The sequence below is a fragment of the Osmerus mordax genome, chromosome 9 (genome assembly GCF_038355195.1).
Source record: "Osmerus mordax isolate fOsmMor3 chromosome 9, fOsmMor3.pri, whole genome shotgun sequence".
NCBI lineage: Eukaryota > Metazoa > Chordata > Actinopteri > Osmeriformes > Osmeridae > Osmerus > Osmerus mordax.
The window spans coordinates 7,793,574-7,819,727 of NC_090058.1; the positions used below are offsets into that span (position 1 = coordinate 7,793,574).

The window sequence follows — 26,154 nt, forward strand, 5'->3', positions numbered from 1 at the left end:
ATATTTCTTTCTCTCTCCCTCTGTTTTCCTGCTTTCTCTGATTTACAGAACACTACCTGTCTCTCCTCTCCTCTCCTCTCCTCTCCTCCCCTCCCCTCCCTCCAAATGTGTCTTTCTCCTCCTGCTCTGTCCTCTCTGGGTGGGGATACAGCCGGTCTCCTGCCCACCACTGCAGAATCTAACACAACCAGTATTGTACCAAAAAAAGTGTTCTCTGGGAGGGGGGGGGGGGGGGGGGGGTTTAACTAGCCAGCTCTGTCTCATTTAAACCCGCCCAGATTAAGGCCCAGAGTGAATACCCCCCTTGTCCTCTGATAATAGTCCAGCTTGACCCCTCTGAACTCAACTGGTTGGAGCATCTGCCTGTCGATTTCCACCCTTTCCTATGGGAGATCCACAGCTTCCTGCACATCTGCCTGTGAACAATAATTCGATTGGCTGACAAATTAATCATCATACATGAAATTGTATTAAAAACCAATGACCAAATGTATTAAGGACCCTCTGTTATCTATGTGCATGCTCCAGCGAGCCTTCATTTTTACCGCCTGTGATGCCAGACTGAGTTTTCTTGTTAGGCAGTTGCATGGCCACCTAACACGCGCGTGTCCTCATTGACATTCCGTTGCCGCCACATGGATGGGATAATAATGAGCTTGATGTGGACCTTAATTCAATCATGTCAATAAAAGTCCTGCACATGTGGCCCATCTGCTAGTGCTTACCCTCTCATAGTCTGTGTGCCAGGCTGTGCCTGGCCTGGCTCGCTACGCTGACCCCCTCTTCACGTCATGTTGGAACCTTTTACAAAAACCTTTGAGGAGTACAAAAGAGTTGTTCCTTGTTTTGTAAAGGAAGCACTGTGATGCGTTAAACAAGCCCACACACAAATGCTTCTGAAACTCGAGGAACTGGTTGGAGTGTTTTGGTGTGTTTTACTTGGTACTCCTTGTTTGTTTTCTTGTAATAATGTTTCCTGAGTCCAAGCCAGTCTTGTCTCTCAGGTGATAAAATCAATTGGGCTGAATGGATGCTGCTGAAAAGACAGTCATCTTGTTTGAGCAGTTCCAGATCTTTTCATAGCATTCCTGCAGTTTAAGATACCGAGGAGACAAAGGATGTCTCCAGCTGCGGAAGGTGGTTGCTCATACACATGCACAGACTCGCACGCTCATTTCTTCTCCAGAAATTATTCTTCGACGCACCTCCTTGTTTGTGTCGCCCAGACACAGTTCTGCTAGGTATCTAGGTGACTGATTAGCAAAGCAGCATCTGTTCGATGGATCGATGACGACACATTGGCATGCATATGGCAAACCCTGCAGGTGGTAAACCTGTTTGGAGCACTGAGTGTTCCTCTGTGGGATGGGTCCACACATTGGCCTCATTTCTCACATAGTAAAAACAGACAGTCAAGCGCAGGCCCAACCTGTTAGCACAGCTTGTCTGTTGTCTGACTAAATCTCCTTCCACACAGCTCTGGTTTACATGACCCTGGAGAATGCGGTCCAGTCTGACTGATTTACAGCTCATTAATACTGAATTTTAGGCCAAATATGTACTGTGTTTTGGCTGCATTTTCTGTATGCTATATGCTTACTTATCCACAACATGTGAGCAGGTACACATTGTTATATGATATGGGTGTATGAATAGGGTGGCAGGGTAACTGCAATCCTTCAGGGCTGAATCTGGTCAGGAAAATTCCTCAGTTTTGCCTCGGCTGTGTGTGTTTCTAAGGACGCGTGTGTGTGTTTCTATGTGTGCGTGTGTGCATGAATTTTGGCTCTCAGCCAACTAACACCTCTAGATCATAAATATTGTCCCGGTGCTGCTGATGGGGCAGAATAGCAGAGATTCCTATCGTGTTACACTGAGGCACACCTCACCCCAGTAACTCCACTGGACTTTGGCTTCTGATAAAGCAGAACTCATTACAGTAATATGTACTATCTTATGAGTTAAGACTGATAAAGCAAACCTGTATGTCGATATTCCAGTAAATGAAAGTCTAAGGTTTTTTTTGTTCATAGTTTTATTGCATGGATCTAGTTCAATTAGACTTCTATTTATGCTTAGCGCATTCTATTCAATAATTTTAAACTGTGTCAATTCGCGCAACACCCTGCAGTCTTGCTTTTCTTTTTCTTAACCTCCCTTTACAAATGTACAAATTTATCAGGCATTTCTTTCTATGATCAAGTCGAGTGATTTCATTGGAATTTCAGGTATGCCTAAAACAGAGAGAGAAGATCTCTCCCTCTGTGGTGGCTTTGTCTTAGTAGTTCAGAGGAGTCTGAGGAGGGCAGAAGGGCCAGAGGGCCAGTGGAGATTGACCCTGTCCTGTGTGTGTGTGTGTGTGTGTTGGAGGATGAGAAAGAAAGTTTGTATGAGTTTGAACGCGTGTGCACTAAACATGTGATTCACCAGGTGCAGCACGTTGTGCCACAGTCTCTATAAACAGCTTGGATTAGTCCTGACGGATCATTTATTTATTGCAACGGGTGTTGGGAGAAGAGGTCGGGAGAGGAGGGAGGGGGGAGAGGTGGGAGGATCTGGTGGCGGAGGGGTTGCGCTACGCTGGCCTGTTTACATGGCTCTGAGGCCTATACTGTGAAGAAAGTTCAACTTACCCAGGATATCTTTTTGTTAGCTGACTTCACTAAGCCCAATCAAACAGTGTCGCCAACAATGGTTAACAACTCGTTAACTCAACCCAGGTTTTCCCAATCTAGCGATGAGCTTGTTCATGTAAAGGGGGCAGTGTTTTCACCATCTGTCCAATCGCAAACAAGTCTACCAGAGCTGCATATTTTACACAAGATGAGAAAACTATAATATTCAACAAATATAAAGAATAACACGTATATAATCCAGGGTAAAAGCAGCACTTGCTGCTGCCAAAGGCAAGAAGGGAAGCCGGCACCAAAAATTGCAGACTGTGAAATTGTAAGTTAATAGGCTTATCAAAATCACTGCCCCATCATTAAGGCATGACTAGATCGGAGCTACAGTTGTGTATTCTTGTGAGAGCTTTAGCTTTTAGCTGCAGTCTGATTCAGTCACCATTCACCAAGGCACTGTATATGATCACGTCAAACACAATCGGTCACTGAGGTCACACACAGCATAGCCTATCAACATTTATGGCAGACAACCATGCTAGACTCCTGGGGTGATGTGTGTGTGTGTGTGTGTGTTGTTACCAGACATCCCTTTGAGAACAGTGATCAGAGACAGAGTGCTGAGGCAGCATGACATTGACCCAGTCGTTGCCTTCTGTCTGCTCTACTTTTCATTCCCATACATTTATTTATCTGTTCACATATTAATGTATTCCCAGTTCACACCTGTCTGGTACAGCCTTGTCCAGAAGGACTGCTGGATATCAACCACAGATTGGATCACTGGGAACTGAATGATTTATAATCTTTGTGACGTGACTGATCCATTCTTAAGATTGAATAGACACGGTTTACCTCGAAAGAGAATTGCCTGTGGACACCCAGCCAAGAAGAACACTCTGCATCGCTAACATATGGATCCTCTTGGCACAGGATTCAAGGGCAGGGTTCAGCTATCATCATCCTAATCATCATCATCATTAATGCCAACCTGTCATGTGGATAGCCAGTCTCACAGCACATGGAAATCTATCAGCCTACACCCCCAAAGCTGGTTAGTTGAGGCCTGTAGTCGGTAACTGTGGAGCCAGGGTCTTGGGTGTTTACCACAGGGAGAGGGTAGTTACCGTGGGGGAGGCCACGAGGAGCAACCCCCCCCAGTGCTGGATCTCCCCAAGAATGTAGGGAGGGGAAAGTCTTAAGCAGTGATGGATGGGACTTAAGCCACACACAAACACCCACTCACACACACACATACCACCCAACCAATGCACAGCATCTGGATGCAAATGCGTTGGCGGTGCCCTCAGCATGGTGTGCCGGTGTAGCAGGTGTGTGAGTCTCACTGCTCTGCTGGGACTGAGGAGTAGAAGGCCTGGTTCTCTAGCCCACCGGCCCAGATAAATGAGTCCAGGCTCCAGCACATGAACAGCATTTAGTCCGCTTGGAAGTTAATACACCAGCTTAAGTGTGATGCAAGCGAACAATTACCATTGTACCTTACCCTTCTCAGGCCATTAGTCAACTGACACTTGACTCATGGATGTTAGAGCTAATGCTTTATTCATGCGAGTTCGTCTGACCACAGTGATGTGGGTCGGTGTGCTTGGATGCCGTAGATGCATATCTGTTTCTCTGTGTGAGGGAGGGGGGCTGTCCCCAAATCCCTCCACATCATTGTTCCTGAATCCCCCCGTGTTAATATTGACCTCTGTGTGCAGTAGGTCTGCTTGACCTATATTGTACTACACTGGTCAATCTTCTCTGATGGATCACCCAATAGCTTCTAATCCATCTCCCAGGACAGTAAACATCACTATAAGGGTTTCTATGCTAATGTGTGTGTCTAGGTGTGTGTGTGTGTGTGTGTTTGTGTGTGAGTGAGCCAGCAGGACTGATTTTATTAATCAGTCTGGACTCACACAGATACGAGGTGACAGATCGCCCGAGAGCAGACAAAAGACACGAGGCAACCTGATTCAATTTTAGCATGGCCAATCCAGTTACCCACGCGTGTCTCCTGTGGGGTGGTGGGGTGGCTGAAGGTTTTGGGAAATGTTGGTTTGGGCATCGAGTTCGTCATTGTGTCCATTTTTAAGGCACCTTGATTGTGTAAAGACAACTTGGGGCGTATTACTTCCCAGAGCAGAGCTAGAGCACAAGCTCTGGCTGTGGATTACTGATTACAGTTAAACCCCTAAGTATCTCCTCCTTCCACCCTTCCTCTTCCCCTCTCTTCATCTCTGTCCAGCTCCTTCATGATGGGAAGCAAGCTGCCATGCCCAGGCTTATGTTAACAACAATAACAATGTATTTATTTAGCAGACGCTTCTTTTGAGAGCAGCGCACGGTACAGGGGAGGATTTAAATATGGCACCTCATGATCCACAGTCACATGCTCTACCACTGAGCTTCCAGGTCATCCTTGAGGGGGACTATGTTGGGTGGGGGACTGCATTATCCAGAGGCCCCCTCTGGCCTTGTATCTGACCCCTCAGTCAGAACACCCAGAATGTCACCCCCTTCAAATCCTCAACTTCTCTCTTAAATCTGATGTCTCTAGAGATGTTGAGTGGTTTTATGTCCAGCTTGACGGTCACAGGTTGAGAAAAGGAATGTCTCTTACAGTGAGCAGATGGAGAAGTGAATTTGTGTGGGCAAGAGCTGCAGGTGCAAATCAGCATTCCATTAACCACAATGCTAATTAAGCAGCTTAATGAACCGAGAGGTCAGTTGAGGGTTAAATCTACATGGTGAAAATGTGACCCCACCCCCACCCACACACACAGTTTGCCTTTGAACAAGGGCCAGGATTATCTACTGGTAGCTGATTTGATATCCTTAAAATGTACACCCTCAAACAGACACGCGCACAGACACATATACACACACACACACAGAGGCTGCACTGACGAAAAAACAGAATACTACACAAGAGTCACACACCCTGGAAGATATCAAAGAGCTAGCTCCTCAGAACAGGAACAAACGGGTGTTTTCTCTGGGGTCTGACTGGGGATCCACTCACATCTTTGTCAGTGGGGAGTCAAATGTTCTGGCTGTCTACAAGTTTGTACAGCTGACTAGACTTCAGCATCTTGGGCATATACAAGTCTTTGTAGAATGCTTCCACTGGGGCTGTGTCTGACAGAGGGAGATGACAAAACACAGTTGATGTGGATGTCGATTCACCCGAACACCCGTGTCTTGACAACCTCCAGGTCTGTCGGAACTGAGCAGAAGTGACAGGGGGAGGGGAGGGGTTAGGGTTTTTTCTCTCTCTCTGTCCTCTGTGCCCTGCAAATAGATGCTAAATTAGCAGAGCTCAGCAACTGATTAAGTTGCACTGAGCGGTGTGTGTGTGTGTGTGTGTGTGTGTGTGTGTGTGTGTGTGTGTGTGTGTGTGTGTGTGTGTGTGTGTGTGTGGTGGTGGTGGTGTGTGTCTGTGGAGGTACAATGGTGTGTGTGTGTTGAGGGGAAAGAGACAGAATTCGGCACTGAACAAAAGACTTAACCTCTGACCTTGTGTTCCAGAGAACCTGGTGGGCTTGAATTCCGACAGTCTCCTTTGCTCTCTGTCTCACTCCATCAGCTCTCTAATCTCTCTTAATTGCTTTGAATCATACTGAGATATCTGTAGACTTCCCAGCTTTGAGTGGAGCTCCAGTTCTAAGTTGCTCCGCTCTGCTGATGAAGCAGTTCATGTCCCCTACCTGAAGATGCACTGTGTCTGGGTGATGCCTCTCTGGTTCTGCTGATCACGGGGGAATAATAGCAGCACATTATAAACAGCCCCAAGCTACCTGAGGGCATCTGTCACTGGTGTGTACAAAGACTGGGTTACTAGCATGCTCAAGGAAATTTGTATCTCTTTTTTCTTCTACATACTCTTTCTCTCTCTCTCTCTGATCCCTCCCCCCCCCCTCTCTCTCTGTGTATATCTCTGTCTCTCTCTCTCTCTCTCTCTCTCTCTCTCTCTCTCTCTCTCTCTCTCTCTCTCTCTCTCTCTCTCTCTCTCTCTCTCTCTCTCTCTCTCTCCCTGCCTTTTCCCCATGTCTCTCTCCTCCCCTCTCTTCTTAAAGGGCTCCTTGGGCACCACCAGTAGTGTTGAATGGATGGAAGTTAAACATTAATGGGGCTCAGATGGTCTCAGACTGTCGTGAATCACATATTTGCAGTATTCAAGAGTAGGGTTCCAGGACAACGCTGGAAGTGGGTGTGTTCTTCACCAGCCTGAGGGGAAACTCACCTTTTACTTGTTTATGAGCTAGTATTTATGGCCCTGTGGGGTTTACTGTAGTGTGTAACAATACCTGGGATGGGATGGGAGGTGTGGTGAGGAAATTGTCTATCTTAGGGCAAGTGTGGGCCAGAGTAGGTGTGTGTCTGTGTGAAGCCCAGAGAGGGACTGTCAGACCGTACCAGGGCCCATTGGGTCTTGCGATCATGCTGGGCTAGCAGCAGTATGTGGAAAACCTCCGAGCTACAGTGGAGCTATATTCAGCCTGATGCTGTGGTTGAACTCTGTGTTACCTCACACTTCTCCAGCCTGCCACTCAAAGGCCATGTTCTTCACTCTCAGACCTGCGCCGGGCCCCATCTGCCGAGACCTACACCGTGCCCCCACCCACCATCCCTCTGTCCTCATACTAGTTCACTTCCCCCTCATACATTTTTAAAAGGGAACAGACTTGCGTAAGAGAAGGGGTGGTAACAGTCATTACCTCATGTCTATTGCCCTCTGTAGTCCATTGTGTGGGTGGAGCACTCGAGTGTACTCTTAGGCTAAAAGAAGAGTTGCAATGAGGGGAAAGGTTGGGATAAAAGTGTGTTAATACATGTCCTCCATTACTGTCTTGTAATACAACACTCCCTGAAGTCTCAAGTGCTCATCCTGTCAGACCTGTGGAGTGTAAGTCAGCTGTGATGGCTAGATGAGCATGGTCAGTTCTGCGGCGAGGACACACATCATAAAGGGATTTGATTCGGGCCCTGAAAGCTCATTAACATTGTTAATTGAACTTAATTAGAGTCAGTTCATTTCATCTGCTGGAATAGTCCCAACACCTGCTCTGCATGAATATGTATAACACCACTCCTCATCCTTTTCTTAACGCCCTCCCTCCCTTTGTGCCTAGAAGTCTCGGTAAGTACGTTGACCGACCTCTTCTCTAGTCCCCTCCACTGCCTCACAAAAGCATCAGAATTCCCCCTTAGTCTAGGTCACGAGGGCCGTTATGCCAGCGACAATGTTGCCAGGCCTGTCTCTGAGCTGCTCTTGCTGTTGCCAACTTGGAGGAATTGATTTCCTTGTTCCCAAGCTACTGGCCTCAGGGAAGCTGGTCTAATCCAGCTGCTGCTTTGGAAGTATAATAAGGAGGATAGATTCAGCATTGATGTAAAAAAAAAAAAAGAATACTTTTTGTAGGTGTCTTTTAGGAGGTACAGTAGATATGTTCTCAAGTCGGTTGATGAATTGGGTATTTGAGTGCTGGGGTGTGGCTTTGCAAAAGCTCTCCTTCTGGTAGTTCTGAGGAAAATCATGTCATGAAGTACTCATATAAATCTCCATTCATAATTTCCTGTTTTAATAAGTAGTCTGAAATTAGCCTACAATTTGTAATTAAAGTATTTGGAAGATGTGTGTCTTGGAAAAAGTTTGGGAGAAAAGAAGCATTTGGAAATGTCTGACATTCTGGAGTCATGCTGTGGACCGTGGTCTTGGATTCCTCAGAGGTTCTGTCTGAATGGAGTGTTTTTTGTGAGTGCGTATGTATCATAGAGCTGTGTATGTGGTGTCTGCGTTTTTTTGAACTGTGGTCACATTCTAGCCCTGCTGGGAAAACAGAACCCTAGGTCTGCATTCCTGAAATGTTCCTTCTCGAGTCTCTGTCCTTCCCTTTCTCTTTCTCTCACCTTAATTAACATATAATTCCAAACCTTCTAACCATCCATCCACGCTTCATTCCTCCACAGTTTGCACCCCCCCCCCCCCACCCTTTTTGCCTTTTTCCCTCCAGCCCTCACGTTTTACCTTACCTCCCCCCATCCCTGTCTGTTCCTCTCTTTCTCCACCCTGCAAGGTCTCTCCTCCTCCCCCTCTCTCTATCTCCCTGCAAGGTCTCTCCTCCTCCCTCTCCCCCTCTCTCTGTCTCCCTGCAAGGTCTCTCCACCTCCCTCTCCCCCTCTCTCTGTCTCCCTGCAAGGTCTCTCCTCCTCCCTCTCCCCCACTCTCTGTCTCCCCGTCTCTCCGTAGCTCTCTCTGGAGGTCACTGGTATGTTAGGTCAGACAACAGCCCCAGTCACAGCGCAACTTCTCCACTGCCTCCGAGGCATTATAGGGTATTATACACCAGCTTGTCTCACCCGATCAGCTCAAGCCGACCACAGAAGAGCACTTTGGGTTAGTACCCTAGGGTCCTTCAGCGTAGCAAGCGGGATAGCGGGAAAAACCCAACACGGAACGGCAGGGATAGAGGTGTAGTAGGTTCTAAAATAACCCTTTCTGGGTTCCTTCTGGAGAGAGGCGAGGCCTCGGAGCACTTTCACTTTTTCCTCTCTTCTCCTCCCTGTGTGCTACGTTGCCCTGCGTTACTTCGGAGGATTCTGATTCGCTGTCCCTGGAAGCCAGCGAGGGAGTTTCCACATGGCTCCCGGTCTCTCTCTGTGTGTGTGTGTGAGTGAGTCAGACAGCCAGTCGTTGTGTGCGGTGTGTGTGAGCGCATGTGTAGCTTTAAGACAGCAAGCCTGTTCAGAGGGAGAGCCCACTTTAGGATCAGGGAGCACTCAGATTCTCCTTGCTTGCTCTTCAAAGAGCTTTTAGATTAAAGCTTTGGACACTGAGGTAAGGGATGTTTTTTTTATCTCTCACTGTTTTATCCAGTTTTTCCTTTCTTTACATTCTCACCAGGATTAGAAGCAAGCAGAGAAAAAAAATCAGATTTTTATCCAGGTGCACAGGTGTAGACAGCTCTGTCGTGTGTTTGTGTAACCATAAGTATTGTTTCCTGTTATTGGTTTTGATAGTTATGAAAGGCATTTTTACTGCTGGGAGTGTGCTCTAACACACTCCCAGATTGGGTTTGTCATAAGGTGACCTTTCACTATCACCAGAGACCTGGTTATTATCAGCTAGCTGAGCTTTTTGCTGTTGTAAGCAGGAAACACACACACACACAAACTAATAATTGATGTGGCACGATGGGACCGTTGTTATAGTTCCCAACTATCCTCCAGTCACAACATGGCATCTGGTGAAGTTTGCTGAAGTGCTTTTGAATCGGGTTTACTTTCAGCGGGGTCCCATTGTCAAGAAAATAATGACCGGTTTTGCCTTGGCATCTTTTTGAGAAGTTGTTAAGAACATATGTGTATAAATCATCCGGAAGGCGCCATGTCAATCTTGTTTAGGAGTCAGGCAAGGGCCTTTTACATGTACAATGAAAAAGTCAAAATAGGACACTAACAAGCACTATGATTGATGCTCTGTGGCCTTGGCAAGCTGGCTGGACATCTACCACACTATAATCTCGGGGTGCAGTGAGGGATTCATTGAGTTCACTTTCTCCTCATAAGTGAACGTCCACAGGGCACTCAACTAATCTAGACTCTATGACGCTCAGAGCCTGAGATTGTCTTGCGACATTCTCTTGTTTACATCCTGTGGTGTTGGTGGTTGTTGTCGACGTCGGCGGAAAGGAGATTTCTGGAGAGCTCGAATCAGAACACTTAGTTCTGCCATACATAATTGAGATGTCTATGCCAGTTTTTGTTTTCTTTCGGGGAGATGCAATATTGTGTTCTGGATTGAGCGTACTGCTCCTTTAAGAGCTGTGTGGCGCCTCAGCTTCAGGAAAGTGAAAGGAGAGGAGGTCCCATGGGCTGCGATTAGACCGAGGGAAGGTAATATGAGGGAGGTCCTGATAACTAAATATAACTAATGACCTCATGGCTCCTGAAAGAGAACAACGAAATTCACGGGAACCAACACCTTTTGTGATACCTCCATAATGGATGTCTAAATGATTAATGGCACATTTCTTCCAACTGTTTATCTCATTTCACTTGTCAAATATCAGTTTTAACCCAAGCTGATAACACCTGCATTTGAACATTATTTTCTGTTTAACCGTACCCAAGATTGTAAGTTAATGGTGTGCCTGGCTAGGAGCAGCCCCGGAGAAATGCACAGCTTGTGTTTTGTGATGTTGGAGGTGCCTTCAGCAGAGCGGGTTGAAAACTGCACCAGCATGGAGTTCTAGCATTAAGTCTCCAGGCATTGTCCTCTGGGGATCAGTCCGGTGTTTCACACTGCTGTGTCAATGCTTCTTAGCAGTGCTTTGTTCCTCAAGTTTACCTCCAAGGACATGGGGCCTATAAATAGTAGTCTGGATATCGGCAACACTTTGTGAAGTCTGTTATGTTGGATGTGTGTCTGAAGTATGTGTATACAGGTTCTTGTGCACACACACTGTGTGTGTGAGAGGGTTTGTGTGGCCGGTCTGAATTTCATGTCTCAAGGACACCCACGTGTTCTCACAAGGGAAAAATGTGGCGGCAAACACTGCCACACCACTCCAACGTACAACTCTGCTGTGTTTGCGCTTCATTCCCCGGTGAAGTCTGTCCTCGCATCTCTCTGAATCGGCCCAAGGCTTTAGCCTTCAGCATGGAGGCTCTGCCAGAGTCAACAGTACACGCATGTGAGAGTAGTCTGTGGGCTTGGGCAGAAGACTGCCAGGCCAGAGGGTGTGTGGGGTGTGCAGGGTGAGCCTGGCGGGGGAAGGGGGTGACAGGGGGTCCCGCGCCTCCTCCCCCACCCTGAACAGATGGCTCCTGGCAGGGACTATTAAGGAAAACACAGAGATGGGGGCTGGAGTTCATGGGGGCCAGTTCGGGGGGGTGGGGGGAGTGGACTTGGTCTCTTTTACAAACCGGCGGCTCAATACTCTAGTCCAGCCCACAGCAGCAGGCAGACGTCTACAACAAGTGTGTGTGTGTGTGGGTGTGTGCATGCGCGCACACCCGTCTGAATCTTTCTATCAAAAGACTTCCTTTGCCTGAATAGGACAACTTTGTAAGACTTGTCAGTAAAACTGACACTGAAAGAAAGCAGACACTGTGTCAGACTCAAGAGACCTTGATGTCACACTCAGCAGCTGGGGCTGTCTAACTTTGCCCCTGAACAGCATTGTTTGGGTTCTCCCTATTGACTAGTACTTGCAGCTCTTTTCATTCTGTGCCAGGCTTTAGGGCTAACCTGTGCGTATGCCAGTCTCATAATCATGCCTAGTCACTGGAAATGTTGAGAGCTTACCTCTCTACAGCTCTGATGGATGAACGTTTAATTTAGTCGTGAGAGATGGATGTCCAATTTCCCCAAAGCTGTCCAATGGCTGAGCAGAGCTACCCAGGTTCTTGCAGCTCCAAAAAAAAAAATTGTCAAGTGCAGTTTAGCAGTCACCCATGACCGGTGCTGGCTCTCCTCCATAGGACACGTGGTCTCTGGTCTTAAGTTGGCAACCCTGGGAAACCTTGTATCAGAGCCCCAGAAAAGCTGTTTTGAGAGTCTGAGAGCCTTGGTGTGCTGTTGGCAAGGTCAAGCTTCACATGGGCAAAGACGTGCCTGTTTGGTTACTGAAGTGTCTGTGTCTAATAATCCCTCCCTTTCTGTCTCTCTCATTTCATGTGATCTTACACGCCTCTCTTATTCTTATTTTTTTCTGTCTTTTTTTTTTGCATCTCCCTCTCTCTACGGACAGAATTTAGAAGTTCAATTATTCATTCCAAATAATGACAATACTTTGACTTTGTAATTTTGTTAATAACATTAATACTTTATAATTTGAGCTTTTCACCATCTTATCTCTTACCTAGGGCCGGAACTGAAAAATTCCACAAAAACTCATTTTCCCATACTCTTATCCTGCTCAACTTTGTCCAGTCAGAGGTCATTTTAGGAGAGAGAAACTGTGGTAATGCCTCAGATTAGCTAATCCCCAAGGTTAGCTTCCAGACAGTTGCCCTTTTATACTATAGCCTCACACACATGTGCAAACACGTACACACACACATATCCAGTCATATTGTGCTTGCTGTTTAGCTGGCTGCTTTGTGAAGGTTCCTCTTACTGTCCATAGGTGTAGACGTGTTGTGTACAGAAGGCCATGCTGTGTCTCAGCTCCCAGCCTGAGGGAAAACCTCTCCAACCATTTCTGTTTTTGGAATCCACCCCTAGATAAACTTGGCAGTGGGAAAGCAAAAAAAAAAAAAAAAAAGGCCGGAATTTGAGTGTTTAAAAATAAACAGGGAGACAAACTGTAGCCGCCTTTCAGAAACTTTCCCAACCGATCGAGGAAGACGTCAGAGTTCTTGCGGAGTTGGAAAAATGCGAGTAATGTTTGGTCTGGACTGGAGGGGGCAAACTAAGGAAGGTTTGAATTGGAAAGGGAGGAGTGTGTTTCTACAGTAGTCAGGCAGCGTGGCACTGGACTGTACTCAGCAGACCTGGTTTGACACGTAACATGGTGACTAAAGAGAATGATGCTGAGGAACATTCTGGAGTCTGGAGTACGACAATTGTGTGTGTCTGCTTCTAGTTCTGATCATCTGAATGTTATGTAGGACCTTCTTTTACATAATATTTTTGGTGCCCCCCAACTTGTAAACAGAGATTTTCATGGCATCACTGTATAATCGTTTTATCTTTTTCCTTGAATTGTCACCTTTTTAATAAGTAAATAAACAGACGGCCCTCTCTCCTCGGAGCCTGTGGATTAGGATTCAGCCTCTAATTAGCACACCTGTTATCAAACGTGGAGCCGGTCACTCTGTCTGCTCCCATGCTGAGCGGCTGTGGTGTCGTCACGAGAGCTTGGCCGCTAACTCCCACCCGTTGTGTTCCCTTCTCTCCCAGATGAGTGTGACCGCGAGGGAAGGAGTCTGCTTTGAGAGAAGAGGAGAGCAGCACCATGTCCGCTGGAGTAATGGGTTTTGACAAGGCACTCTAGAAGAGGTAAGTCAGAGCCTTGCTCAGGACCTTGTTGTTTTATGTGGCTGTAGAGGCTCTGATGAGGTGATTAGAGTCAAGCCACTTAGCAGGGTGATGCAGCCCAGAGCTTTAGACTGGGTTAGAGTCATCATTGCATTGCTTACTGCACTAGAATTATGTAATTGGTCTTGTATAGCAATCAGGCTGCAACTACATAACATGGTGTTTGTCTGAGTTGACACGTCCTCGCGTCTTCAAAATCAAACAAACATCAGAGGTCTTCTCGCCTCTCCATCGCAAATCCAGGAACTTCAGGAATCTCTCTGGAAGTGGTTTCACACCGTCTCAGTCACACATAGGAGCCGTAACAGCTTGAGGCTCGTTGGTGTCACTCTGTTTTCATCAGAGGAGGGGGAAAATGAGAACAGGACGACTATGTAATTATGAGACGTTTTAGCTTTGCGTTTTGGGCAATTTGAAGCCCTTTTTTTGTCTTTCCGACGTTGAGCTGTTGGAAGTCATTAAGGCGACTGTAGTCTCTCATAGGTATAGTGTGTCAGTAAGAGTAGTGAGCTAATGGCTTTTTGTGAATATGTGCAGCTGTGACTTGTGGGGGGGTCTTTAACAGGAGAGCTGTATGCTGCTTTTGATGTCTAAACTCTGTATGAGACACATTATCTAACTACCAACTGTAATCTGCCAACTGTAATCTTGCAGGATATATACCGTCAATGCTTAAACTGTGTTTTTACATGGAAAGTGCAAAATATGTAATCTTTATAAGAAAGAGAGGTGCTGGTAATACTGTATGTAGCATGGTGTAGCGTAGCATGATGTAGCCTTGTCTGTGGTTCTAACGCCGTTTCACTCCGTGCCCTCCAGATCGCGATGGGAAACTCAGAGAGCCAGTACAGCATTCAGGGCGCCAAGGGCCCCAGCTGCATCCTCCCAGGGAAACAAAAGCCATACTCACTTAAGTTCCGCTCAGCCAAAGAGGACGTGCTGTGCCCACATACGTGGTGGAAAGGTGGCCCGGGGGGCTCGGGCTACAAGACGAGGGCCGTGGGCCGTGGTTGCCTCTCCCCTCACAAGAGCAGTCAGCCATACGTCTCCCGCCATTACGATTACGTCGCTAAGGGGGCGAAGGGCAGCCCCAACGGAAACTGCTGGCACGGATCTCCTGAGCGCTGTCCGCCGGAAGGATGCTCGCATCGGCAAACTGAGAATGAGTACTCTTACGAGGGCAGCCCGTACGAGGACGGGCCTTACGGGGGGGAGTTGAATGGTAACGCCCCGAATGTGGGTGGGGACGCTCACAGTTCTCTGGAGGAGCAGAGCAGTCCCAGGGTGGTGATCAAGAAGGACGGCAGCCTGAGGGTGGAGTTCACCAACACCTCCCCTGGAGCCCTTCTTCTGGACGAGGCCTCTGGGCCCGTCCAGCTCCTCAAGTTTTCCCCCAACCTGGATGCCACCTCCAGCCCCCGGCTGCCTGGCTCCAGCACCAGGAGACCTGAAGCCCACCATGGAGCTCCTCCTGCCACCTCCTCCACGTCCACCGCCAGGACCAGCAAGGGCAGCTCTCTTAGCTCTGATGGCTCCTGGTATGACTCCCCCTGGGGGCCCAGTGCGGAGCTCTGCGACCAGGACCCCCCCTGCTCCTCCAGCAGGACCCTCTGCAACGACTCGGCCCTCCAACTCGACTGCCCCATGTCCATCTCCGACCTCTACAGGGACCCCAAAATGGCTGCCACCTTCCCCTCAGCAAAGGACCTATCTGGCCAGTACCAGGACCCACCTCAGGTGCAGAGGCACCACCGGGCCTCCTTTGCCTCGGTTCTGGACGTGCCAACGGAGGAGGAGTGTCCAGAGGCGAGGCAGTACTCATCCTACACCCTGCCCTGCCGCAAAGCCAGGGCCCAGAACCAGGAGCAGGATCCAGAGCAGGAGCAGGACCGGGCCAGCCGGGAGACCAGTACCATGAAGAAGGACTCCATCAGGAGCCGCATGAGACGCCTCAGCGACTGGACAGGAAGTCTCAGCAGGAAGAAGAGGAAGTCTCAGGTCAGCTTGGTAAGTGGCACAGCTGCTGGTTCTGTAAACGTTTCACCTGTCAGGTTCCATTCCATCCTGTAGACGCTGCAAAGCGGAACATGTGACTGCGGGTTAGGGTTTAGAGATCTATAGACATCCAACTTCCTTTGTCCGTCACGCACTCTTGATTACAATATTCATCATTCTCCTCAATAGATTTCTGAAATATACAGAAATAGAAAAATGGTTTTATCATCAACATTTAGTTATTGACTAGTGGCCTGTTTATTTGGAAACTAGTTTTGTGAGTAGCGTTGTAGCTTGCATGCTTATTAGTTGTAGACCAAGCACCACCACCCCCCTACCCCAGCATGTTATGGAAGAACTAGCTGTGTCCTCACAAGTTCTTGGCTAGCCGGGCTGTTACCGGGCCACATGCCACAGTGGAGGAAGTCACGTCACAGGAGTGGAACAGCGTCCCTGGTCGTTATCACCATGCCACCAGCTGTCTGAGGACACAGCGCAGCAGGGTAGCACCAAAATGTCATTTTGGGACACAGGCGGGGCTAGGTGCTTTGTGAAGGCTCATAGTGATGCGAGGTGTTCGGTACGACAGACCGTAGATTGTAGACCTGAGGATGAAGAGCCAAGGGATGATTTACAGATCTCACGATGACTTCTTCTGGGTGGGTAAACTAAAATGGTTTTGTTATGTGTTTTTAACAGTACTGTAATGGTGATTGAGAGATCCCAGGGAGTATTGTATTCCAGGACAGGTATATTTCAGTACCCATCTTTTGGTTAATCCTGTATCTGTATTTTGGGATATAGCACAGCATTGTGATCAATGCAGCAGGATTGATTCTATATCACTCATCCTACTTGAGTTGTTTGTTAGGACTCTGTTATTCACCATGTTGCTGAGTGGTTCAAACGGGGCGTGAGCTGACATTTGAGAAACGTTGAGCGTGGTGGATCCTTCCCAAGGCATGTAGAGGAGTACGAAGTAGGTCGCAGGAGGGTGTTGTCTTGCAGTATTGCATTAGGAAAGACGGGCTACTGAGAACCGGACTGCACTGGGTCAGTCAGATGACACCAGGATGCTGTCTCTCTTCACAGGGTTGAGAATAGCCACGAGTCGTTGCCGTCACCATATCACAAGTAAGGTATTATTGAACAATCTGTCAGAACAGCCTCTGTGACAGCACGTTACTGGATTCGACATGGCAGCTTAGAATGAAGACATCTTCTATTGTATTTTCAGCTAAAAAGTGAATTCCCCCAAATGAGCGTCATTACATGTTCTCAAATTAACTTAAACTGAGATGACTTTGAAGCTTGAAATCAAACTATATGCTTTGATTTAATTACCTTATGAAATGTGTAAATGCTTTTCACATAAAGCCCTGGTTTGAGTGAAAGTAAGTCCCAGATGAAGATTTAAGAACCCCCTGCCTCCTTCCCTCTGGACAGGATGTGGTCATGGTGGTTTGTATGGTTTGGTGATGCCTCTATCCAACCTGTCTTCAGTTGTGTAATCGAGGTGTACGGATAGACTGGTCTTACCCCACAAACACATTGAGACAAAACACCAGGACCTGTGTGACCCCCTAGGGAAACTTGCCTCTCACACAAGCCTCCCTTCTTGTGAGTGTCCTCTCCAGCCTCCTGGCACTCTGTATAGCCCCGGTAATCTTAGGGCATGTGCTGGTGATTAACTCATTTAAGGAAGAGCTTGAGGCCCACAGCTTTCCGGTAGGTTTCAGTGAGACAGCTACCTGCTGTACCTCTCTAGGTGGGGCAGGAGCGGCATGTTTACATTGATGTTTCGAAGTCATTCTATTCCGTTTAAGTTTTTGGTTTGACTTTGAACCATAGCTGAGGTTACTCACGTCTTTTCTCTACCTTTGTCCAGCGCCAGAAACTGTACCAAATGTATGCCTCAGACAACCATAGGTCTCACTGCAGAATAACAACGAGCTTAGCTCTATTTTTTGAGATAAATGCTCTCTTTCAGCTAACAGCCCCAAACTGTGAATTCCTCTCAGGCCTGTATTTGAGTGTGACTTTCTAACTGGGCCGTGTTTACTTTAATTGGGGGCGACTCAGGTTCGTTTATAAGACGCACGCTGACACATTCAGTGGGTTTCTCTGTTCTGAAGTTGGCCCATGCGGACCCCCAAAACTATGCAGGTTCAGGGGCCCGCTCCACCCCCACGTTTACCCTTGTCTGGGGCGCTCTCCTCTGGGTTTCAACTCAGGCTCTTATCACCCCTACTGAGGCTAATCTGACCACCATTGCCCCTGGAGTAGTATATCAAACAGGCAAACCGTGCTGCTGCCTTTCAGCAGCCAGGCTCAGCCCGGGAGGGGATCCAGCTCTGGTTCCCCTCTCCTGGGCTCCGGGGCTCAGTAGTGGGTTTAGGGTCACAGTGTGACCTGCAAGCCAGACCCCAAAACACCCCCCTAACGAGAAGCAGCTGCAGCAGCCTGACGAAGAATGGAACAGTGAGAGTGTAAAGAGTGAGAAAGGACAGAGTGGGGCTAGGGCAGCCTGGAGGCTGGAGCGTATGGTATTGGGGAACACAGAGTAGATGGAGGAAGGTAGAAAGGTGAAAGGGAGATGTCAGTGATGGAGAAGTGAGAGTGGTGTAGCCTGACACTGAGCAAGGCTGGTGGAGGCCGACTGAGAGGGTTGCAGAAGAAGGGCTCTGGATTGTGTGTTTGAAGTGCTCTTCAGCTGTTTGCCAGGGATGAATCAATCCGGCAATCTATTGAAGTGCTGGACAGCTTTCATTAGCAATGAAAGTGTGCAATTCCATGAAGTGTTCTACTGGGATCAAGACACACCACAAATGAAAGTTCTCCCAAAATATCTTTCCTTAAACTTTGTTTGCCTCTTAATAAAATAAATTTAAACGTTCCCCTCACTTCCTCAAATGCGCTCACTTCATTGTCCCTGTCCTCATTGTCTTTACTCTGTCTCCTCTCCCTCTTTCCAGGACCCCAGGTATAAGGATCCGAGTGAGACCTTTGACAGTGGGGTGGACGGCCTCACAGCTGACACCAGCTCCCCCTCGCAGGTGTCCAGCCTGCTGTGGCTCCCAGGGAACCCCGTAGGAGGGGCCTCCCGGGCCCAGTCTGCAGGCGCACTCCACCAGCCAGGCAGCGACTCCCTCCGGCAGAACATCTACCAGAATTTCATGAGGGAACTTGAGATCGGTACCGGTACTAACCAGGGGAGTGGGGGGAGTGGGGGCGGAGCTGGCAGAGGGGCCGAGAGGCGAGATCCCTCCACGGGCACGGAGGAGGGGGAGAGCAGCAGCGAGTCGGCGGAGGGATCCTTGGAGCAGTTGGACATGCTTTTTGAGAAGGAGCAGGGTGTGGTGAGGAGGGCGGGGTGGCTGTACTTCAAGCCCCTCCTCACCCTGCACAAGGACAGGAAGCTGGAGCAGGTCAACCGTCGCAAGTGGAAGCAGTACTGGGTCACGCTGAAAGGTGAGCCTGAGGGGGGGGCGAGAAGTTGGAGGCACTCTGACATATAATTTTTTTACGTGGGCAATATTGAAGCTGTTATTCACCATTTCACTGGAATTGAGATCCCAAGAGCACTCCATTACCATTTACCAAGAAAACCTATTGACATCACTAATGCCAAACCTGGCAGCAAGTGAACTCCACCGACATTTATTTGTAGGATCCTGACGCAGAAGACAAAGAATAGTTTCTTCGTACATGGAAGTCGACGTGTATTCAACTTGAGAGAACGGTGGCCTAGTATTTTAGAGTTACTCACCCTGCCATCGCATGGTTCTCCTGAAGACAGGCACCATGTCCTTGGCAGAGCACACCTCCTCTACTTAGCCTCAGCCTTTAGCCTCAGCACATTACATTTGCTATTGACTTCACCTGATCCTCCGCTACCCCTAAAAGCTTACAAGGAATTATGTTGTAGCATTTAGCGGCTAAATAGATAATCTTCAGCCAGTGTGTGTGAGTTTCCTTCCGCCTACTCATCCACAAAGTATCTAAAGTACTTAGAACAAAGGAGGGAGACAAGGACACGTTTCTATACCCAATATACAAATACCTCGCATGTTTGCATTTGTTCTAACCACCCTCCTCCGCCTCTCCTCCAGGGTGTACTCTCCTCTTCTATGAGACCTACGGGAGGGGCTCTCCCGAGCAGGAGCTGTCTCCCCGCTACGCCCTGCTGGCCGAAGACAGCATTGTCCAGGCCGTCCCCGAGCACCCCAAGAAGGAGAACGTCTTCTGCCTCAGCAACACCTACGGGGATGTCTACCTCTTCCAGGTGAGCAACCCTGGCTCCACACCATTGCACGCAGACGCACAAACAAACACACCAACACACCACACACGAGTGCCCTCCCCCATGCAGTGCCCAAACACGCCAGACAGAAACGTTTGAGAGGTCCCAGCATCAGTGATGACTCCCCAGTGAGTCAGCGATGCGCACCGCCCTCCCAGTGCATGCTGGGCTTGTCTGTTCCGACTCCACACATATGGCTCTTCTGGCTGCCACGCAAAGACCCGTGTCCCATCCAACACACAAATAAGAACCAGAAACCACAGTGGAATGTTGGTACGTGTGTGTGCGCCGAGGCTGGCTCGTTTGACGGTCCCCTTCCTGCTTGGGCAGCCAAGCGCTGTTTTGACGTGACCCTCATCGTGTAGTGTGCTATGAGAGTAGACAGGCTGTGTCTAATGGTAGTAAATGGGTACATTTATACAGGCCTTGTCTCTTGAGTGGTTTTGTAATGCCTAGCAGTGTCGCATAGTCGTGCTCACTTACGTACGCAGATGCAAACTGTGTGTTTATTGTGTCTATCCGCATGTCCAATCCAACGGGGAGAACATTGATATTAAGAGAATACAGTTTGACTCTCTAGCTTGAGTGTCGGAGCAAACAATACCAACATTACTGACCTCATATCCACCGTTGAATGCTAAAAGTCACATTTGACTCTTCTGGTCACGTTTACAAGCTTCCCCTTGCAATTGAAGAAGAAGAAGAAGAAGAAGAAGAAGAGGTTCCCGTTGTGGTGTTCAGGGTCAGCCTTCATGAAATGCTGAGGTGGAGTTTACATCAATGCAGTTAGGAAACCATCCACTCTATAAAGTGAAACAGCGCAGAGCTCTGAGTTTTCCCATGAGTCACTCGCCCCTCTCATCTCACCACATTCACAGCATGGAAACACAACTGAGAACATGACCGGCTACTAGCTGGTAATCAGAATGACTCAAGTTTATTTCCCATTTGTAAAAAGGACAGGTACACTGGAATCCTTTGGTCCTGATCCTCTTGACGGTCCATATGAGCTAAACCTATCATAAATAATCTAAACCAACAATAAATACTTGATGGGGATGATGCTAATGAAGATGAGGATTTCTATCGTGTTTAGGAACAACAAAATTCCAATCTTTCAAGTATTACAGTGAAAATGGTCAATCATATTACAGCAGCTAGTTTTACAACTGCTCTAATACTGTACATCAGCATCCTAGTAGTAAAAACGTGTAACATCCTTCTCCTGCCCTCCCTCCCTCCCCCCTCCCACACACACACGCACCCTCACCCCCAGGCCAGTAACCAGACAGACCTGGAAAACTGGGTGACGGCCCTCCACTCGGCCAGCGCCTCGCTGTTCGCCAAGCGCCACGGTAAGGAGGACACGCCGCGCCTGCTGAGGAGCCAGGTCCGCGGCCTGCTGCAGAAGATCGACATGGACGGCAAGATGAAGAAGATGGCAGAGCTGCAGCTCACCGTGGTCCACGACCCCAAGAACCGCAAGGCCATCGAGAACCAGGTGAGCGGGAGAGGTGCTGGGGGGAGGAGGGGGGAGGAAGAAGAGGTAGAAATGGGCGTGGAGGAGGGGGATCTTGAAGTGTTGGAAGGGGAGGTGAAGGAAGTGGTGACTTCAAGCAGGAGGAGCCCGGGGTTTACGATAATGCGGGTGGTTATGTTTGGAAGAACATTTCAATTCAGCGATTTTAATTTCTCTTCTGCATCAGGGTAGTAATTTAAACTCTCACAACCACTATGTGTTATTTCGTTTTAGAAAAAATGCAGTGAAAAAAAACTTGTGATTTATTTTGAGAAGAGGGAGAATTGGCCTAAATCTAATGGTCCCAAAGCACGCACTCAAAGGACTAGCTTTCTCCCATAGCATTAGATTAGGAATCCAGATGTTTACAGTAATGGGCTCTCAACAAGCATTATGGTCTCTGAGCCGGAGGGGAGAGCCAGACCCAAACAGCCTGCTAAAACTAGCCCACGGTACCTAGCTAACAGCTAATATACAATGGATAAAAGCCCTCCCCTCTCCAGTCCCATCTGGGCAAGAGTAGATAAAATAGGATTTATAGAGTGGGGTGATTAAGGAGGTGAATTTGGCTGCCTCAGAGTACTTCCTAATCTAAGCATATGACTCCATTTGGACATGTTGAGGTTTTAGCAGCAGTGTTTGGTCTGATGGTAGTTGGGGGGGTTTATGAAAGCAAATCAGTCATGTATTCTTATTATAACTAGAAGTTAAGTAACATGGCTGGTAAACTTTTCTCTGGGAAAAAGATGACTAGCTCACGCACCCATGAGAATGACATTGAGGATGGTTCACCCATGTCTGTCCATCCAGTCCTGTCTGTCTCAACTGGTCTGTTTCCTCTTAGCTAGGGCACCTCAAGACAGACGGACATGGTCTGGAGCCAATGATAAAGGGTCAGAGGGGAAAGGGCGGGATTAGAATGAGACGAGAGCCCTAGGGCTGATAATGAATTGAAGGGGGAGGGGGGGGGGGGGGGGTGATAAGAGAGTAGAGGGAAGGGGTGTGCTGGTTCCTGCAAGAGAGCACTTTGATGTCTTCCTACTCCCCCCTACCCTCAATCTTCCCCTTTCCAGAAATCAGTGCCAGGCCATCAGCCTTTTTTTCAGTCCTCCTCACCTCCACCCAACCTAAGTAATGACTGTATTGCATTTAAGACTGAACGATCTGCCATTAAAGAAAGAGGGGGCAGATGTCGGAGAGGAAACTAACAGGATATGAGGATCTTGAAGGAGTTTGGCCCATTCCTGCCTATTTTAACGGGCTTCAATAGGAGTAGAATACTCCCAGGCCAGCTGGGTCCTAAATGCCCCCACCAGTGATTCTATGTCTCAGAGGTTTGCAGACCTTCTCCTCAGAAGGCACATGCATCATTCCACTTCAAGCCATTTCCACCCTCTCGCTATCTCTGCATGCGAGAGCACAAGCATATTCATAGAAAACAACAAGTGATATGCTGAAGAAGACTGACATATTCCAAATAGGATATTTTCCGCCTGTGTGACTTGTGACATGTGGGCCCGGGAAGGAGAGAGACGGCTCGTTATCTGAATGAAATGAATCTTGCGACGGTTGCCTCTCGCTGCGGAGGATGTGTCCTCCCTGTATCCAGCAATCACACCTTGATCCACCTCTCATTCTTTCCACTGGAAATGAAGAGGAGTTTACCTAACTGACATTTTAATTCCTCTTCATTTAAACGCCTCCTCGGTGCTGTACACACTATTATATTGGCCTCGGAATAGCAATGGCAAGACCTTCTCTCAGAGGATTTGCTGACGCCTAAGGTCCAGTGTAAGAAAAGTTACCTGACCCGATTTTATGGTGTTATGCAGAGCTGGAGTTCTGTGAAAGTGAGGCAAGCCAAATCAAGCACACTTTAAGAATTATCCTAGATGCTGGTATTGTGTTTCTGGAAATGTTTTCTTGTTGACTGTGCCTAGCTGCATAGCCATAATGTTACTGGCTTGAACTGTTAGTGCTGACAACTTCATCTCATCAGCTCATCCTGAACTTGCAGCTTTATGCTAGCTCCTGATATGACTGCTGTGACCTTTTGTTTAGCCTGCGGAATGCAATAGGTTCACACCAACTCTCCTCCCCCATATCCCTCCTGGGCTTGAGGAATTCCACCAATGTGAATGAGTCTTATTAGAAGAAGACTCCATAGTGTGTTGTATTGTAAATAAACTGTGGGCAGACTAAAGCTATTAAAGTCAATTGTATGCTGAGGGCCGTTTAACTTCACTGTTTCCTCATTAAAGTGAACCCCCTCTTGCTCACAAAATAAGCACCTTCTCATACCATATAATGTAACGTGTGTGTGTGTTTAGAAAGGGCAGGGGGATTTAGAGTAGCCTGTTGATCATCATCCTGCTCCCATGACTTTTATTACATAGAATAACAGAGACATGGGGATTAACGCGTGTACACACACACACACACACTCCACCAGCCCTTGCAATCAACCCTGGTACCCCACAGCCTTCCACTTCCAACATATAGACCCCCTCCCCTACACCAACATCTGCAAGCAATCGTATTTTGATGGAATGCACTCGTCTGACCCTAAACCCCCTCTCCTCTCTATCACCCCCTCCCCTCCACCCCTCTCTCCCCGTATCAGATTCAACAGTGGGAGCAGAACCTGGAGAAGTTCAATATGGACCTGTTCAGGATGCGCTGTTACCTGGCTAGCCTGCAGGGGGGCGAGCTACCCAACCCCAAAGGCCTGTTGGCTGCAGCCAGCCGGCCCTCCAAAGCAGCCCTGGGGCGCCTGGGGATCTTCTCTGTCTCCTCCTTCCACGCACTGGTGAGACATACACCTGGCTCTGGACCAATCAGGATTCTCTGTAGAACTTGTGTGTAGACTTTCATAGGAATTCTCTTTTGGAGTTATCGGAATTTGTGGAATGTTTGGAATTTGTGGAAAAAGGAATATAGAAATGACTGGTGATTCTTTGGCACTCTAATGGATTTGTGGACGAGACAAAAATGACCCAAAGCATACAGGTTGAGCTTGACTGGGAGGCGGTAATGCTGCCTCGTTGTGACTCCTCTGCGTGTCTGCTGTCCAGATCTGTTCCAGGGACGAGGCCACGCTGAGGAGACGCTCCGTGTCGCTCAGCCAGCGCTCACGCAGCAAGAGAGGCCTCTTCTCCTCCCTGAAGGGCCTGGACAACCTCACCAGGAGAGGACGCGAGAAGAGGCCCTCGGTATCCCAGGTACTACACACACACACACAACACACACACGTGCTTTGTTTCAAGCTTTGTTTCAACCTACCCAACCTGTCCAAGCCCATGTTTCCCCACATTAATTGCAATTGTGTTTATTACAAGTGTGTAAGCTCATCAGCTCTTCTGAGTTTTAAGTGCATATTGCCCTTACTGTGTAAACACTGGGAAACATTCCAAACCCAGGTCCAGATGAGGGGGGGATTTGAAATCTTCACAGGTTAGCAATTACACACACACAGACTAATTATTTACTGATGTTCTAATCCACCCTTTCTTGCCTGAAGGTTTGGCCCGGAAAAGTACAGGGCTGTAGGTGGTCTAATTTAAGATGCATCTCAAGACCGTAAAAAATATTTTTCTCCCTTCCTTAATCCTATTATAGAAAAATCAATTTTTATGAATGGGAGTTCAGCAGATGTGAGATTGATATGGTCTTGATCTATAATTTTTTCCTGACTACTGCAACAAATCTTGATGTTGGACCATGTCCTTGACCGTCCTTGGTGCTCCAAACATCAGATCCTACTCTGACTTAAATGGAGATGAAAGGGGGTCTTTGCTGTCCCACCCACAGCATCCTTACACACAGTGTGTGTGGGGGTGTGGCTGTCCAGCAGGCCAGCCTAATGAGGCCCAGTTCCATTTCACAGTGCAGAAGGCCGAGGTGGCGACGGGCGAGGACAGAAATGTAGCATGAATTATTAAAAGCCATATGTGGTAAATTGCAGCCTGCTGTCCTCAGCCTTGCAGCGCCAGACAGATGGTTTGTGTAAGGCCGCTAAATATTAAACAGCCCCACATTCCCCCCTCCCTGTAGGATCTCCCTCTTGAGTTTTTAGGTCTAGAGCTGTTTTGGTACTTTTTGCAACATTTACATTGAAAATGTTTGTAATGGCATTTGAATTGGGTACAAATCAATAGGTTTTCAGAATCACCTGATATGGTAAAGATCTAGTCTGACCCAGTGTAGAGGATACTGCCCCCTGTCTTTAGGGAAGACCCCAGCTCCTCCTTGTTGTGTGACATCACCGGCTCTCTGGCTGTTCTATCCACTGAACTCACCACATGTTTAATAGAGAGGAATCTGAATGCTTTCTCTCTACTGGACCACCTTACTTTAGCTTCTAACTTAAATCAAACTAGGGCAGTGCCCATTGGTGGCTTACCATATCCATTGCTTAGTGAAGCTCAACATGGTGGTGAATGTATTTATTTATTTCTGTTTCTTGCAAACCCAAACAACTTCACACTAAACGCTGCATTTTCTTGGGTACTAAGCAATACATGCGGAGAATTTCAACTTCTTACAATGCCCAGGTCTCTAGATATCAGAACATAGACACACACACACACACTTACTGCCCTTATAGACATCGACTTTTTCTTCTCTCTCACTTTGTCCTGTCACTTTGTGTCTTTCTATT

The 26,154-nt window shown here is 47.9% G+C and overlaps 1 protein-coding gene across 4 annotated transcripts in view; it reads left to right on the plus strand.

The window, feature by feature from the left end:
• tiam2a (TIAM Rac1 associated GEF 2a) overlaps positions 1-26,154 on the plus strand; it is a 77,454-nt gene that overhangs the window by 21,750 nt on the left and 29,550 nt on the right. For 3 of the 4 annotated variants that reach the window (XM_067243063.1, XM_067243066.1, XM_067243065.1), the window contains exons 2-8: positions 13,540-13,638; positions 14,497-15,684; positions 18,648-19,143; positions 19,785-19,957; positions 21,252-21,476; positions 24,118-24,303; positions 24,569-24,715. In XM_067243063.1, the coding sequence (XP_067099164.1) occupies positions 14,503-15,684; positions 18,648-19,143; positions 19,785-19,957; positions 21,252-21,476; positions 24,118-24,303; positions 24,569-24,715 (2,409 nt within the window). In that variant the 5' untranslated portion in view covers positions 13,540-13,638; positions 14,497-14,502. Of the gene's footprint in view, positions 1-9,373; positions 9,469-13,539; positions 13,639-14,496; positions 15,685-18,647; positions 19,144-19,784; positions 19,958-21,251; positions 21,477-24,117; positions 24,304-24,568; positions 24,716-26,154 lie in introns of those variants that run through there. The other variant, XM_067243064.1, reaches the window with a different exon arrangement.